The sequence below is a fragment of the Hydra vulgaris genome, chromosome 15 (assembly GCF_038396675.1).
Source record: "Hydra vulgaris chromosome 15, alternate assembly HydraT2T_AEP".
Lineage (NCBI taxonomy): Eukaryota > Metazoa > Cnidaria > Hydrozoa > Anthoathecata > Hydridae > Hydra > Hydra vulgaris.
The window spans coordinates 25,612,575-25,629,614 of NC_088934.1; the positions used below are offsets into that span (position 1 = coordinate 25,612,575).

The 17,040-nt window shown below is 27.9% G+C and overlaps 1 protein-coding gene across 3 annotated transcripts in view; it reads right to left on the reverse strand.

The window, feature by feature from the left end:
- Positions 1 to 17,040, reverse strand: part of LOC101239697 (GATOR2 complex protein WDR59) — a 214,285-nt gene that overhangs the window by 97,206 nt on the left and 100,039 nt on the right. For all 3 annotated transcript variants that reach the window (XM_065819078.1, XM_065819080.1, XM_065819079.1), the window contains 4 exons: positions 14,110 to 14,231; positions 13,412 to 13,570; positions 13,108 to 13,218; positions 10,837 to 10,987 (listed from right to left, as the gene is read on the reverse strand). In XM_065819078.1, coding sequence (XP_065675150.1) covers positions 10,837 to 10,987; positions 13,108 to 13,218; positions 13,412 to 13,570; positions 14,110 to 14,231 — 543 coding nt within the window. The remainder of the gene's footprint in view (positions 1 to 10,836; positions 10,988 to 13,107; positions 13,219 to 13,411; positions 13,571 to 14,109; positions 14,232 to 17,040) is intronic.

Sequence of the window (17,040 nt, forward strand, 5' to 3'; positions counted from 1 at the left end):
ATTTTTATAATATAGAATTTCATATTTTTTGGTGAGACATAATTTGCAAGATTTGGATGTTGGATAATATGCTTTACATTGCCTAAGAATTTTCCACTTAACTATAGGGACTAAATTAGCTTCTTTTAACTTCCATATATGTTTTGAGAGTTCAGTATCATTTTTGTATTTAGAGATGTTAAATGATTTAACGTGATTAGCGTATCTTAATTTAAAAGGAGTTTCACTTATCCTAATGTAGGTTTTTTCATTATTATTACTATTATTATTATTTGACGTCAGAACTCATTTCATTGTTTTTTTTAATTTTGTAACGGTTTTTAATTGTATTTTTGAACGGTTTTTCTTGATTTAAATATATGGCTGATGAGTGCCGCAAACAGCATAAAACTTTAAGTACCGTAAAAAAGTTGTTTTTTTTTCATCTTACTTTTTTATTTATTTATTTATTTATTTATATATATAATATATATATATATATATATATATATATATATATATATATATATATATATATATATATATATATATATATATATATATATATATATATATACATATATATATATATATACATATATATATATATACATATATATATATATATATATATATATATATCACTATATATTATTGAGATATATATATATATATATTTATATATTAATGCTCATTTGTGCATGTTTGATACAAGACTCATATATGAATCATACTCATATAAAATATATATATATATATATATATATATATATATATATATATATATATATATATATATATATATATATATATATATATATATATATATATATATTATTGCTGAACTTAGTAGTAGTATTAATGCTCATTTGTGCGTGTTTGATACAAAACTCTTGGCAGCCATACCAACTGAGGTAATAGCAAGAAAGAGCACTTTGTTTTATAAGAAAATGTGAACGCATATACAAATATCATACATAAGCTAAAAAAAAGTAAAAGTAACTTAAGTAAACTTAAAATAAAAAATACTTTTGAGGTTTTGAGACAATATAAACAAATATATTTAACAATACTATACACTTTAACAAACGATAAAATTTTCAAAAATGCTAAAAATTCTAAAAACATCAAGAAATGGGGGAAAATTTGCTGCATAGTCAACATACTTATGTCAAATATACATATTCAACATACTTATGTTATTTTAGTTTTTCATTTTAAAATTTTTTACAACAAAGTTGAGTTCCTCAAGGAAAATGAGTATACAACATGTATATATATAGAGTATGAAAATCTATATAACAATGAAGTTTTTTTGTTTTGCATTTTTAATAACAAAAATTAAAAAACAAGCAAGTTATGGTTTGAACTTGCCATGCTTCGACCTTAACTTTTTTTAAAACAGTAAGGGGGTTCAAAAAGTATGTTTTTAATAAAAACATAATTAAAAAATTTTACAGGTGTTAAAAAATTTTTGATCTTTAAATATACCTGCAATTCTATGTATCAAAATGAATCTTCATAAATTTTACTCTAAAGTCTACTTGTAGTTAGCGGTGCAATTATTGCAATATAAAAACGCGTAAAATTAATTATTAATTAGTTATTCAATATTTTTTAAAGTGTAAAGTGCATTGTGCAAGTTTTTTTAAAAGAAAGTAAAAAAGTCATTTTTGACAAATTATCAAAGGTAAATATAGTACATATTATGTTATTTCGTTTTCTAAATCTTTTTCTTTTTTTTTATTTCTTTTCTTTTTTCTTTATATCTTATCTTTTAATTTTAAATAGCATGTCTTTTGTGTGGAGGCACTTCAAAAGGGAAATGGGCAACAAAGATAAAGCATGCTGTGACGTAGACTTGGGCAATCGAAAGTGTAGTGCTGTTCTAAATTGTGCTGAAAGTTCAACGAAGGGTTTGATAGAACAACTAAAGCATGTTCATCAGGTACTTGATCCATTGAAATCTGGACCGACAACTAGCAACCAAGCTCAACAAAGCGCAAACAGCACTGACAATCCTCCAGTAAAGAGGCAAAAGCTGATGACAGATTTTACTAGAGCATCATTTGAGGAAACCATTTCTAAAGAAGTTGCTTTAAATGGATTGAACTTCAAACAGATCGTCAACTCAGATATAATAGCAGAGCATGTGAAAGAGAAGTTTCCAACAAAAAACTTCCCAAAGAATGGATCTAGTGTTCCAAAGATTGTTTGAGGTTTTCATGAAGACATCAAGGCTAAAATAAAATCGTGGATTCAAACTCATCTACCTGAAGGACATTTCTTTTCAACAATCCTTGATGAATGGACTTCTACTGCAGGGCAACATTTCTTGAACATTAATCTTCATTATTTTGAAAATGGTGTTGATAAAGAAATCAATTTGGGCATGGTTCCAATTTATGGAAATGCAATTGCTCTTAACATCAAAAAACTAGTAAGTTGATATTATAATCTTTTTCTTTTTTTATGTTTCTAAGCATTTTATTTTTTATTTTTTTATTAACAGTTCGAAGCAAGATTGATGGAATTTGGCTTGGATCCAGAGAAACACATTGCTGGCACTTCTGGTGATGGTGCGAGGGCTATGGTATCATTTGGTTCTATGATCTCATCAGAATACCTCCAGTGCTGTTACCAGAGCGAATTTACAATTGAGTATCGTGTTTTGGCCTCTGTATGGTATTATGAGAGCAACAAGTCTGTTTCAGCCATAAGAGCAGTGAAGGCCAAATTACGTGAATGGTTTGACTGTGAACCACGTTGTGCAGAATATATTAAATTGTGGTTAGAAAAAATTATTCCAAACTGGATCCATTCTTGACAAACATCATCCTGGTCATCCAAATGAACGTAGTGACACACACAGAGTAGCAATCAGTTCAAGAAAATCCTAAAGCATCATTAAGGTAGGTCTCCTTTTACTTTTATTTATTAAATCAATACAATATTCTTTATTAAACCATTACTTTCATTATTTTATATTCCAGTCAAAGATCAGAGGATCTTGACATGTCCCAAACAACTTTATGGCGAACACTGAGAGATCTGGGCTACAGAAGTTGGAAGCCAGTCAAAGTGCAATTCTTAAGTGAACTAATTATGAAACACGAGTAACTTCTTGTTAGGCAATATTGAATAAGTATGATAATGCCAAACGTCTTGAAAATATTTTTTTCAGTGATGAGTGTGCTTTTCATGCAGAAGGTAAAGGGTCACAAATCTGCATGTGGAGCAAGGCAAACCCACATTTTTATAAACAAATTGCCCAGCGTCCGACAACAGTTATGGCATAGGCAGCAATGTCTGCAAAGTACTTGATTGGGCCATTTTTCATGGAGGGTTCCATAACAGCTAATTCTTATATTCAGCTTTTGCAGACAGTTTTTGCCAGCTCTAAATGAAAAACACATTTTGCTTTCTTTACATTTCCAGCAGGATGGAGCACCTGCTCAGACTACCCTAAAAACGAGGAAATTTTTGAATCAAAATTTTGCAGATTGCTGGGTAGGTAAATTTGGAAAATATAAAAAATATTTTTTAGAAAATAAGGAAAACAGATGTCACTTTCCAGCAGGTTGGAAAACAAGACTCTAATAAGCACTTCTTAAATAGTTTTGAAAGTATAGATGACAGCTCCAGAGAATACTTCTGCAAGACTATAACAGATATGTTGTCTGGACCACAAGCTGTAAAAGAGTTTAAGCAGGAAATAACTTTAGATACAGAAGCTGGAGTGATACAAATGTCAAGCAATAGATCAACCTGCTTGATGGCTATATCAGGTAAAATGCAACTTGTGAAATCAAGAGATGATATTGATAAAAAAAATTTTTAGCAAACAATTCAGCTTTGTCTTTAGGTGAGGTGACAAAGTCTGAACCATACAAGAGAAGTGGAATAACAGATTTGCCTTTATTATTGATATTGTTAAAGATTTTACAGAAGTCACGAGAGCCAAATTTTTGTAATGAAATACAAGATTTCATGAGCTGAAAATAGCAGGCTTTGGTGTTAGACAAAACTTTTCTAGCAGTAATAAATAGGTGTCTGTTTCCTGGAGAATTGTCTTGCTGGTAGATACGGAAGTAAAAATTTCGAGTGGAAATTGTGAGGTTTGACCTGGAATTGTCAAAAGGGAATAAAGATTCCATGCCAGCCTGAATCCTGACAAAAGATTTCTACCCAAAGGCCATCACAAAGAAAATCACGGAAAGAGTCCCAGTCAGCTTTAAGGTAGTTGTAAAAGGTACAATGATATGCGGATTCAGATGATGAAGAAGAATGAGATAATAGTTTTAAAGAGATCAAATCGTGATCAAAAGCACCTTAGGATGAATGTGGAGAAGCTGAGCACTGACTAGGATCAGAAACAAGTCATAAGTCGAGTAGAGAAGGTAAATGATTCGGATTGTCTGGAAAGCAAGTTGGAAAGTTGAATATTTGACTTAGAGATTGAGAAAGGCAAAAGCTGTGGTTTTTACAGATTCAGTGACACTAGAGCCAAGCCATTCAGTATCATGATCATTAAAGTCACCAACAACAACAATATTGGCTGATGGATAAAGAGAGAGGGCTTGGTCATATTAATCAGAAATAATATCAAAAAGAGTGCAATCTTGAGATGAAGGAGAGCGATATAGAACAAAGAAAAAGGCGATAGAGTGAAGTTGTGATAAACGAAAGCACATGAAAGAATAGTCTGTGGATTCAAACTTAATTTCCTGACAAATGGGTGAATTCTTACAAATGTAAATGCCCAGGCCAAGCATGTGACTATTGGAGCCTTTATGAATTAAAGGAAGAAACCATCTTCACTAAGATTAGGTGAGACAGCTGAACTCAAATTAGTTTCACAAAGAGCAAGTGGGTCTGGTGAACTTTGAAAGAGATAAGACTCAACAGAAGAAAGGTTACTTTGAAGACCATGAATGTTAGTGAATGATAGATTAAGAGAACTAGGTGATGTCAATAGTTTTTTGCGTTTAATTGATTTTGGTTCTCTGTTCATTTTTAAATTTATTAAAGAACTTTACTCGAAGCATAGACAGTACTCAGTACACTATATAATAGCCCAAGCAATTGCCTCGTTACTATTAATAAACCTTAAGCCAAAACAATGGGCTGCAAATGATATTGTTATTTATATAGGTTTTTTTTTTTTTTAAGTTTCTAATTCAACAAATTTTTTTATACTGAATGTTTAAAAATGAATAACAATATTTGATTGTTATTTTAATTTTAGTGCCATAGCTTATCACATTTTGTAAGTTTTAAATTCTAATTTATCTTTATCTTCAGTTTTAAAGTTTGTTTTATCCTTATGTAATGAAGTTATACATTTAATTATAGAATGTTTAAATAAAATGTGTTTGATTTTTTAAGTTGTTGTGAAGTTGAAGTTTGTATTTTTCTTTCATGGCCAATGACATCAATGTTTCAAAGTGGAGAGGCACAATCATTAAATTTTAAAAAAAGTCCTTTGTATCTGGAATAAGCAATAAGATTTTCCCTCGATTTATTAAAGGAAATTACCCTTACCAAGTTTAAGAAATTAAAAAAATACTTAACTATATCTACAAATCGAGGAGTATTTAAATGCTTTTAGTTAATATGTAGATTTTAATTATCTATTTTTTAAACTTTGTTTGTAAATAAATAAATTTGTTAAAAAATACCAATTTTTTTTTTCTTTTAATATTAATTTAATTAAATATAATATTTACAAAAACATTTGTTGAAAAGTTGTACATTTTGTTTTTACATTAATCACCGTCAAAATTTAAGTCATCAGAACATGCAAAATATTCAAATGATTTGAGAGCTGCTGTGACAGTGTATGATTCACTGTATCAAAATAATACAGGGCGCGTCAGCTATTTGAGAACATCGCGTAAAGTCATCATTTCTATATGTTACATTAATTTTAAGTTATCTGACGTTAATTACATTAATGTCAGATAATTAAAAATTACAGATAATAAACTAAAACAAGAAATGAAAAACATGCTGTAATTGTAGCATTAAAGACAGAGCATAGCGATTTACAAATTACGCAATTTATTAAATCCACCTGATCCTTTGTTCTTAAAGTTCGCAAGGAGTTAGAAGAAAATAATGGTAATTGTAATCAAGCTGCTAAACGTAAAAAGCATTAGCAACGGTTAGACACGACTAGAACACTTGAATTTATTCATCAAGAATATCATTGAATATCAAGAATATTCATTCAGAATATCATTGACGAGAGCCCCTAAAAGTCAATGAGGTCCATCGCAAAAGACCTGGGTGTTTCAGAAGCCACAATTCGAAGGACTGTTTTTTAAATCTTTGCTACAAGTCTTATTTTTCAGACACCAAGTTCCAAAGGTAGTAACCAGGCTGAAGTAATTTTGAATAATCTAGAATACTTTAACATTGTAGATCAAACATTTGCTGTTTGCTGTGACACTACGACATTCGATACCAGAATACACTCTGGAGCGGTTGTTATCCTTGGCTCCATTCTTATAGTATAATATAGTTTTTTTGTAGAAGAAATATGCCAGAAATACACATCTCACACTTTATGGAGACTTTGACAGAAGAGAAGACAAAGGGCCCAAAGAAAAGGCTGAATGTCACCTTCAGAAAAATTGATGTTTATCCAAGAAAGAGGTGGACTAGATGATAGACTTAGTTATGTTTGATTGGGGTCAGCTTCAGGCTGAGTCACCCTTTAATGAAATTGCTAAGAAAGCTCTGGAGTTTATAAAAAGTCTTGCCTCAAAAACTTTGGAATGATTACAGGAAACTATGCAAACTTTTTGTTTTCTATTTGGATAGAGAAGTACCAGGACTTTGTTTTCATCAACCTGGAGCCTACCATGAAGCTAGGTAAAATATATTGAAAAAATAAATCGTAAGTATAATAGATAACATATAATATCTTACACTTTAGGTTAATAGCAGATGCTTTATACATTCTTTCTTTATTCATTCATTGCCTGAGAATAACGGATAAGATCACCATGATTATGAGCAAAGTGGAATTTTGGTCAGGATTTTGTAGGTGGATACAAATCTGACAATAAGCAACAAAAATTAATGCTGGTGGCAAGGGACAATAGAAAAAAGCTTAAAAAAGATCTTTCCAAGTCCTAGTTTAAAATTATATGATTTATTATTCCTGAAATACATTTTTTTTTTATGCATTTTTGTATTTTTATTCGGAAAATGTGTAAAATTTCGGTTTTTAACAAAAAATGGAATTTTACATATTGCTGAAATTGTGGTCTGCAAATGTTTTTTTTATATATATTTGAAAACAGGGGACACTAGAGAATGGGAAAAAATTGCATGCACATAGAAATTTAAAAAAAATGTAAATTTGGGACACCCTATTGTACTCGTAATATAAAATTTTATAAATAGTTTATAAACTTATCTTAATACTTCAAATAAAGGTTGTAACATTTTTGCTATTAAAGAATTTTTTTCCAAAAGAATCCAAGTCTGGTCTTTCTGAAGTTGAGTTTTAATAACTTTAAATTAAAATTGTGTACATGTTATTTTAATTAAATTTTTGAAAAATATATTTAACAACATTTGATTGTCTAAGAATGCCATAAGCTCTTGTACAAATGATCTCAAAACATTTTGCACTGATGTCAAGCAATTGCTCTATCATACTTTTAAGGTCATTTATTTGGCTGTTGGAAATTCCTTTTTTTGTCTGAAAGTTTCTACTGTTGCACAAACTTTCATATTGCAATTGAGAGATTAAAAATTTTTCACTATGCAATTCTATGGAAACAAACATTTACTGAAACCTGCCAACTTTCATCCTCTCATCTTCGAGAACATAAAAAGTTTGATTTATTAGGTTTAAACTTTTTATCTCAAGCTGAGGTTAGTTACAAGTAACAAAGAAGCGTACAAGAAGAAGACTGCAAATAAATGGTTAAAATAAAAGCTTAAAGGTTAGTAGCTTGTAGCTTAAAGGCAAGTTAGAAAAACAAGAAAAGAAAAAAGAAAGAAGTTTGCCTCAACGCTGTATATACTATAACTCTGTATACTATAATGCTGTATACAATATATTGTAACTGTATACTGTATACTATATACACTGTTTATCCAACTGTATACTATAATGCTGTATACTGAATGCTGTTACTGTATACTGTAGCTATAATGCTGTATACTGTCAACTGTATACCTGCTGTAAACTCTTTACTTTTTACTCTTTAACTCTGTTGTAAACTCTTTTTCAAGTTTACAGCAGGTATACAGTTTACAGTATACTGCATTATAGTTACAGTATACAGTAAAAGTATTCAGTATACAGCGTTATAGTATACAGTTGGATATACAGCGTATATAGTATACAGTATACAGTTAAAGTATATAGTATACAGCATTATAATATACAGAGTTATAGTATACATTTATAAATACAGTGTATATAGTATACAGTTACAGTATACAGCATTATACCAAAATTCTTACTTTTTTCTCTTCTTGTTTTACTCTTTCTTTATTTTTCTTCTTCAACATTTTGTACAAATATGTAAATAATAAAAATTGTTTGCTGATTTAAACAAACATAAAAAATAAATCAAAGATTGCAATGTGATCAAAATGCAAACCACAATATTTACACTGTAACTAAACTGTTTAAAAACCATTAATAATTATGAATGACTGCAAATATTTTAGAAATATCTTGAGTTTTCGAGATTTATATTTAAAACTTGTTTTACAGGATGAAATTAAAAATGTAGAGAAAAGTAAAATTTTCAAACTTCACATAGCACTTTCCCAGCTTTCCCCAGCAATCTGGTGCTTTGCAATACAATGTGGGAAAATTGCTTGGTGTTCCGTCATTTTTCACATATGCATGCTAAAAAGATTGCAAAACATTTCGAAGAGATGAATATTGGGAATGTCAGGAAAATACACCCATCAGTGTGGTATACATTATTTAAAACCAGGAGCTATCCTGCTTAGAGAATGTCAGGTAACATTTAAGCAGGAAAATATTTTTTTCCTTGATTTCCACACTAATGTCTAATGATGAGGATATGAAGAATCAAATTTTTTATAATGAACAAATTTCTGTCTTTTTACCACACACCAGCTTGGACAAAACCTGGTGATCATCATTGCATCAGTGCACTTATGAATGATTCTCAATTTATCCATGACATGTTGGACTACAAAGAAACAGACCAGGATGCTGCCATTATTCTCTCTTTGGAAAACAACCACCAATGAAACTTGACAGAGTTGGCAGTTCCATCTTCTAAGATATGGCAGTCAAACTAATTGAAGTTCCAGTACCTATAAATTTTTGTTTTAGTAAGCTAGTTCACAAAATCACTCATAAAACTGGTTTGTCACTGGTTTGTCATAGGACCTGAATCTTACATTTTCTTGGTGTTAATCTCAACATTCTTAGAGTTTATTTTAATTTATTTTAATTTTTTTTACATTTTTTCAGTATTTAATAAGATTATATTAAAGATTATAGAAAAAATTTTTATCAGTTACCAATAAGATATTTGTAAACTCAATTTATGTTCTTAAAATATTACGTTAAAAGAACTTTACATGATATTAAACTAATAAGAAACAAAAATACATTTGTAAAAAGAAATCCTTAAACACTTCTCCTTTTTTATAAGAAGTTTTCATTTCCCTTTGCTTCTAATAAGCTATGATAATCTATGATGGAGAGACTTTTACATAATGAATTAGCAGACGATTAATTAGCATTAGAAAAAACTTTTTTACATTCATTTGAAAGTAAACTTTACATTCAACATTTATTCTATTTTATATTCTTCAACATTAAATTTAAATTTTTAATATCATATTTAATTTAAAGTCTATTAAAATTAAATTTTTTTTTATAAATCAATTTGTTTCAGTTCAAAAATTTCAGTTGCTGTTAAATGCTTTTTTTTACGACCTAACATTTTCTGAATAAACGCCACATAAACGATGTTAAAAGATGATATTCAAATAATATATACTTGATAAATAATAACTTACTAATCAAAAAAAAAAATTTCGTTTAACTGAATGCTTTCGACCTTTATATTTTACAAAAAAGTTTTTGATTAACTGAATGCTTTCAACATTTACAAAAATAGCGAGCTGCATAATGTCTCTAAACAAGGCCTGTCAATGATTTTTTTTGACATTTCCATTATTTTATTTCTAAATCCTTAAACAAAATTTGTAAAAAAAAAAAATTGTTTTTTTGTTGAAAGAATAAAACTTTTATGTTATTATTTAGGAAGAATTTTATTAAATACGTTTAAACGCTGGTACAATTTTCTTAAGTTCTAATTTATAATAGAAAATGCAGAAAACAAACTTTGACAACTTTTTTTGTAACTTTAAAAAAAAAACTTTCTTATTATTATTTTTTTTTTTTATAGAAAAAAATAATTGTATATATTTTTTTTTAATTCTTAAATTAAAAAAAAACATATACAATTGCCAAAATCAATAATCAAAAAATCAATAGTCGCCCTTTTGGGCAACTTAATTGCACCAAAAGAATATCTTTACTCGCCCTTCACAAAATTTGGTCGTCTGGTAAATTAGTAAAAACACTATTCTAACTTCTATATTCAAGAACTTGTTTCATCTTCAGTAGGTTCATCAGGCTTCCTAATGAACCTACTGTTGGTGAAAAAAATTGTTGAAGATAGAAATTAAATAAGTATTTTTACTAATTTATTATTGCGCTGTTCTTTAAGAACATTAAGAACTCTATTTGTAGAATACACTAACATAATTATATATATATATATATATATATATATATATATATATATATATATATATATATAAGTCTCTTACCGCCAACACCACAAAATCTTGCACCGCAAGTTCTTGGAAATGGAACTGTGTAATCTAAAGAACTGTAATCTGAAGTGTCACTTTTTCTGAATGTAAATGATGATGATGGTAAGACGTCTGATGGTGTTGTTGCACTAATCTCATCACTTATCTATAAATAAGATAACTATAAAATAATTATAAAAAACTAACTATAACAATAAAAAAATAACAATAAAATAAAATAACAAAAAAAATAAAAATAAGAAAACTATAAAATAAGAAAAAGATAACCTAACAGAAGTGTTTACAAACTAACAATGAAAAGCTTTTAAAATAAATTAAATGTTTCTTAATAAATAACGAGAAAGGCATCAAGGTTTCTAATAAATAAACAATTTTTCAAACTCTGATGTAAATTTCAGTAAATAAATTTCGGAAAATATGCTTAGTGATCAACTTTATTAGGATACTAATATTCTAAAGTACACGAAATTTCGTTTTTTTATTTGAAAAAAATAAACACAGTTAAAGTTTGAAAAACTAAAACATTTTTTTTTGAAACAACATCAAGTTTACAATATGTTTCAAAAAATTGTTTTAGTTTTTGAAACAACATCAAGTTTACAATGTTTCAAAAAATTGTTTTAGTTTTTGAAACAACATCAAGTTTACAATATGTTTCAAAAAATTGTTTTAGTTTTTGAAACAACATCAAGTTTACAATATGTTGCAGTTTCAAAAAATTGTTTTAGTTTTTGAAACGACATCAAGTTTACAATATGTTGCAGTTTCAAAAAATTGTTTTAGTTTTTGAAACGACATCAAGTTTACAATATGTTGCAGTTTCAAAAAATTGTTTTAGTTTTTGAAACAACATCAAGTTTACAATATGTTGCAGTTTCAAAAAATTGTTTTAGTTTTTGAAACAACATCAAGTTTACAATATGTTGCAGTTTCAAAAAATTGTTTTAGTTTTTGAAACAACATCAAGTTTACAATATGTTGCAGTTTCAAAAAATTGTTTTAGTTTTTGAAACAACATCAAGTTTACAATATGTTGCAGTTTCAAAAAATTGTTTTAGTTTTTGAAACAACATCAAGTTTACAATATGTTGCAGTTTCAAAAAATTGTTTTAGTTTTTGAAACAACATCAAGTTTACAATATGTTGCAGTTTCAAAAAATTGTTTTAGTTTTTCCATTTCGTTTAAAAATAGTTTTAAAAATGAGATAAAAATTATTTAAAAAAAAATTATGCACAAGTATATAGAAAATTCCAATAGAAGCTACAACTCAATAGAAGCTACAATTCAATACCAAAATAGTTGCTTATACATTTCTACACCATTAGAGATGTTATTCAATGTTTTTCTTAAACAAAATTAATTAAACTCAAATCTGGTGGTGGATGAAAGTAGTTTTTCAAGGTAAAAAACTGGTTCAAAAACTGGTTAACAGTTTTAAGATTAAACCAAGCCTCTCACTAAGAGTACTTGTAAAAAGGTTTTCTAATACTTTTGTTGTAAAAGATTTAAATAAACATGGTCTGCATTCTTCAAATCACAAAAAGGGCCCAATCATTCAAAAATTCAAAAAGTCGAAGAATCCCCTGCAGAAATTTGTACGACAATTTTATATCTGAAAACATCTGAAAAAACTTCTATATTATTAAAAATGATGAAACTTATATCAAGTATATACCTTATATATTATCTTATATCTTATATCTGTTATATCGCCAAATATAGAGGAAGCAGATAAGAAACTTAAATACACAAATTATGAAAAGTTTGCTAAAAAAAACCTTGATTAGGCAAGCAGTTTGCATGTATGAAAAAAAAAATCAGCACAGCATGTTGCTGAGTCTTCTGGTCAAATTTATGATAAAGAATGTTTGCAAAAATGTCTTATACTTCACATTAAATCACAAGATAAAAAACCTGTGTTCCTGTTTTAGCTTCAAGTCATTATAGTAAATTGTTTTATAAAAAATATTATGTTAAAGTTGTAGCTAAAAGAGCAAATCATTTAAACTGTCCAGAAATTAGAGTTTTTGAAAAAAATTTGTAGAAACATTTAAGATTATCATTCTGTGAGCAAGATTATGGGCACTACCAAAGTAAAATTTTGAAATATTATTAGATGACCGCATGAATAAATTATTTTCTTTAAAATATTCTATGTTTTGAAACTATTACTTAAGTTCTAAATTAAAAAATTGACTTTTTTTAAAGAAAAACTTTTCACGTTTATTTCGTGTACTTAATTAAAAACAAATACCATAACATACCACAGAGTCTTGCGAAATAAAACCTTCAATTTGCTGTTTTAAGTAACGTAAACAAGGTTCTAAACATGGGCGATTAAACTTAACATGTTGTAAAGATAATTCTTCAAGCCCCTTTGCACATACAAATAAATAAAAAATTAAACAATTGTTAAGTAAACAAATCTTCAAACACTTTCATAGATATAAAAAGTACAAATATAATTAAAAAATATTAGAAAAATTACACATTTTTTCAAACATCTCCACAGACTGAAATAGAACATAAAAAACACCATCATAAATATTTCCTCATATAAAAACTCACCTTTAATATTTTATTCAAATCAAGACTAGTTTTTGAACTTTTTGAAAATTGAAAATTTGGAGCAATCTTGTCAGGATAGGAAGCAGGAAAAGATATTTTAAGCTTCATTAAGCCATGCAGATTTGTTACTACTGTGCATTTTCGATGGTCTGGATCCATCTGCATTTAAAATAATTATTATTTTATATTGATAGTATAATCAATAGACAAACATTTTTATTGTATTTTTTGTTTGCTTGTTAATCAAATTGACCATTTTCAGGTATCAACGTAATATCAGAATCAAAGATGAACAGAAAAATAGTGATGGGTAAAAAAAGACTTTGTTCCCCCTTAATTTAGCTTATAATAAATTTTAAAAATTAGTTATAAAATATTACATTTATAATAAATTAAAAATTATAATAAATGATAATATAATAAAATGAATTATATAATATAATATTATATAAATATAATATATATATTATATTTATAATTATTATAATATAATATAATAATATATATTATATTTATAATATAAATTATATAATATAATATAATAATATAATATAATAAAAAATAAATTAAAAATTTAGGTGCTTTTTTTGGTGTGGTGCGCAAGGAAATTTCACAAATTTCATCTGTACACCACTGGTTAGAAATGCTATTTATTTCACAAACAATGATTTTTTTATTACAATAAAAATAGTACTTACATTTACTTTATAAAGAGGACTAATTAAATTAATCAATGCAAATTCTTGATTTAAGTTTTTCATATGGAAATATTCATCATAAGTATCATTTTTGGTTTCACATTTGATTTGATTGATTGGAGCTTTAAAAAATAAAAGCAAAACAAAGTCATATGATAAATTCTTAATTTAAAATCATCATAATTGCAAAAGAATTGATTCACAAAACTTCATAAGCAAAATCATCAGATCTTTAAGGAAAGACAAAAATTACAGCAAAATAAAATAACCTGTTTATTTCTGTAACCAGCTAACAAAATAGAAAATTTGAATTTGAATTGAAAAAAAAATTAGAATAAGTCTATTACAGTTAACTTCTACAAAATATTGAATCTGTCTGGTAGAATTTTTTTAATAAACTATTACTTTTATCTTTAGATCAAATAAAAACAAACCTGGTCCTTTAGTTATTGTAAACAAAAATTTAATGGTTTTGAAACTGTGATAAGTGATAAATAAATCAGTATTCAAATATTTTAAATTCCACAAATAATACAAAAAAATTAATTTTCAGATTGTTTGTGAAAGTCATGCTTTAAATGATTAAATGATTAAAGATTGTTGAAAGATTTAAGATTGAAAGTTTTTAGTTAAATGAAGTATAGTAAAGGTTTTGTCATGGTTATATAATATGTCAACAGTTTTCATGGTTATATAATATGTCAAAAGTTTTCATGGTTATATAATATGTCAACAGTTTTCATGGTTATATAATATGTCAACAGTTTTCATGGTTATATAATATGTCAACAGTTTTCATGGTTATATAATATGTCAACAGTTTTCATGGTTATATAATATGTCAACAGTTTTTATGGTTATATAATATGTCAACATTTATCATGGTTATATAATATGTCAACAGTTATCATGGTTATATAATATGTCAACAGTTTTCATGGTTATATAATATGTCAACAGTTTTCATGGTTATATAATATGTCAACAGTTATATAATAGTTATATAGTTATAGCTAGTTATATAATAGTAGTTATAGCTATATAATAGTATATATATAATAGTATATAATAGTAGTAATATAATAGTATATAATAGTAGTTATATAATAGTATATAATAGTAGTTATATAATAGTATATAATAGTAGTTATAGCTAGATATAATCTATAGCATGTTTATTCAAAAAATCTTGCCTTGGTTGTCAAAAAAATTTCTTCATAGTTAAAAAACAACTTTATAATGCGGTAGTGGTGTAGCAGTAAAGCGCGAGGTTTTGAGTTCAATCCCACAATGTCCATGGTAGTACCGTGCTCAACTTATTTCTCAGTGCAGCGGAGAAATAAGTTGTGCACGGTACTACCAGGTTGTTTGTCAAGGTTTGTGTTTCGGAGTAAAATAGTTGCGAGAGGGTTATAACCACAATCAAGTAGCCTCCTCATTTGTAGTGGCATTCAAAGGTGAATTAACAGTAGCAATAACAATTGAAAGACGACTTAAAAGATTGTAAATTATATGAATCAGGAAAGCATGATAAAAGAAGCAATTTCCAAAGAACAAATGTTCGAGGAAAAAAACTAGATGAATAAGAGTTTTTGGAGCACTTAGGAACAGTAAATAGAAGAGACATAATTAAATGACTAGTAACACGAGAATGAATTTTAGTAGATAGCACAACAGACTCTAGCTCTTTAGAGCAGTGTCCATTATAGTATTTAAAGAAAAGAGAAAGAGAAGCAACATTCAATGCGTTTTTGCACTTTGTCTAAAAGAAAAAAGACATCATTGGACAATCTGCCCCAGATATGGCAATAGTATTCCCTACAAGGATGGATTTGAGATTTATAGAGATAAAGAATAGAACCCGGAGTAAAAAAGTGTCAAGCACAATAAAGAGATGCAATCTTAGCAAATGCTAATTTTGCAATGGATTTAATATATAGTTAACAAGGAAGATAAGAGTTAATTCTAGAAGATAAAGGGTAGATGAGTCATCAAGTACATTACCATACATAAATAGGAAGATTTAAATTATTGCGATAAGGATTGGCTGAAAAAACTTGGGTTTCATGCTGAAGCAAAAGTGAGATCCATTTCAAGTTCAAATGGCATAAGCAATGTTGTTGGCTTCTTATCAAGACAAGAATAAATTGTAGTATCATCAGCAAACAATGCAACCTTAGATGAGAGAATATCTGGAAGATCATTATGTAAATTAAAAAGAGTATAGGGCCAAGTATAGAAACTTGAAGAGCCTCTGAGGTTACAGGATATAAGGAAGAGTGCTGTCCATTGAGGACAACTTTTATACTACAATTGGTAAGGAAGGATTTAATAATCTTAAAGATGTTACCTGATACACGGTAAGAAAAAAGCTTATGGAGAAGACCAGCATGCCAGACTTTACCAATGAAATCTCAAGAGTCAATAGCCTTAACCTCTCTATATCTATCTGATGCACGATAAAACCTATTGGTTATTATTGTTAGCAAATCAGCTGTAGAACGAGAAGATCGAAATCCATATTGATAATCAGAAAATTATTAGATTCAAGATGAGAGATTAAGTGTTTGCTAATAATAAAAGACTCAAAAACCTTGTTTATGATAGGGAAAAGACTAATGGGACAGCAGTTAGATGAATCAGATTGTTCTCCAGAATTTTTAAAAATAGGGATTACAGATGCCGCTTTCCAGCAGGCTGAAAAAAAAGACTCTGATAAGCACTTGTTAAATAGCTTTGAAAGTATAGACGACAGCTCCGGAAAAACCTTCTGCAAAACTGTAACAGGTGTGTTGTCCGGACCACAAGCTGTAGAAGAGTCTAAGCAGGAAATCACTTTAGATACAGAAGCTGGAGTGATACAAATGTCAAGCAATAGATCAACCTTATTGTCGACTATATCAGGTAGAATGAAACTAGTGGAATGGAGAG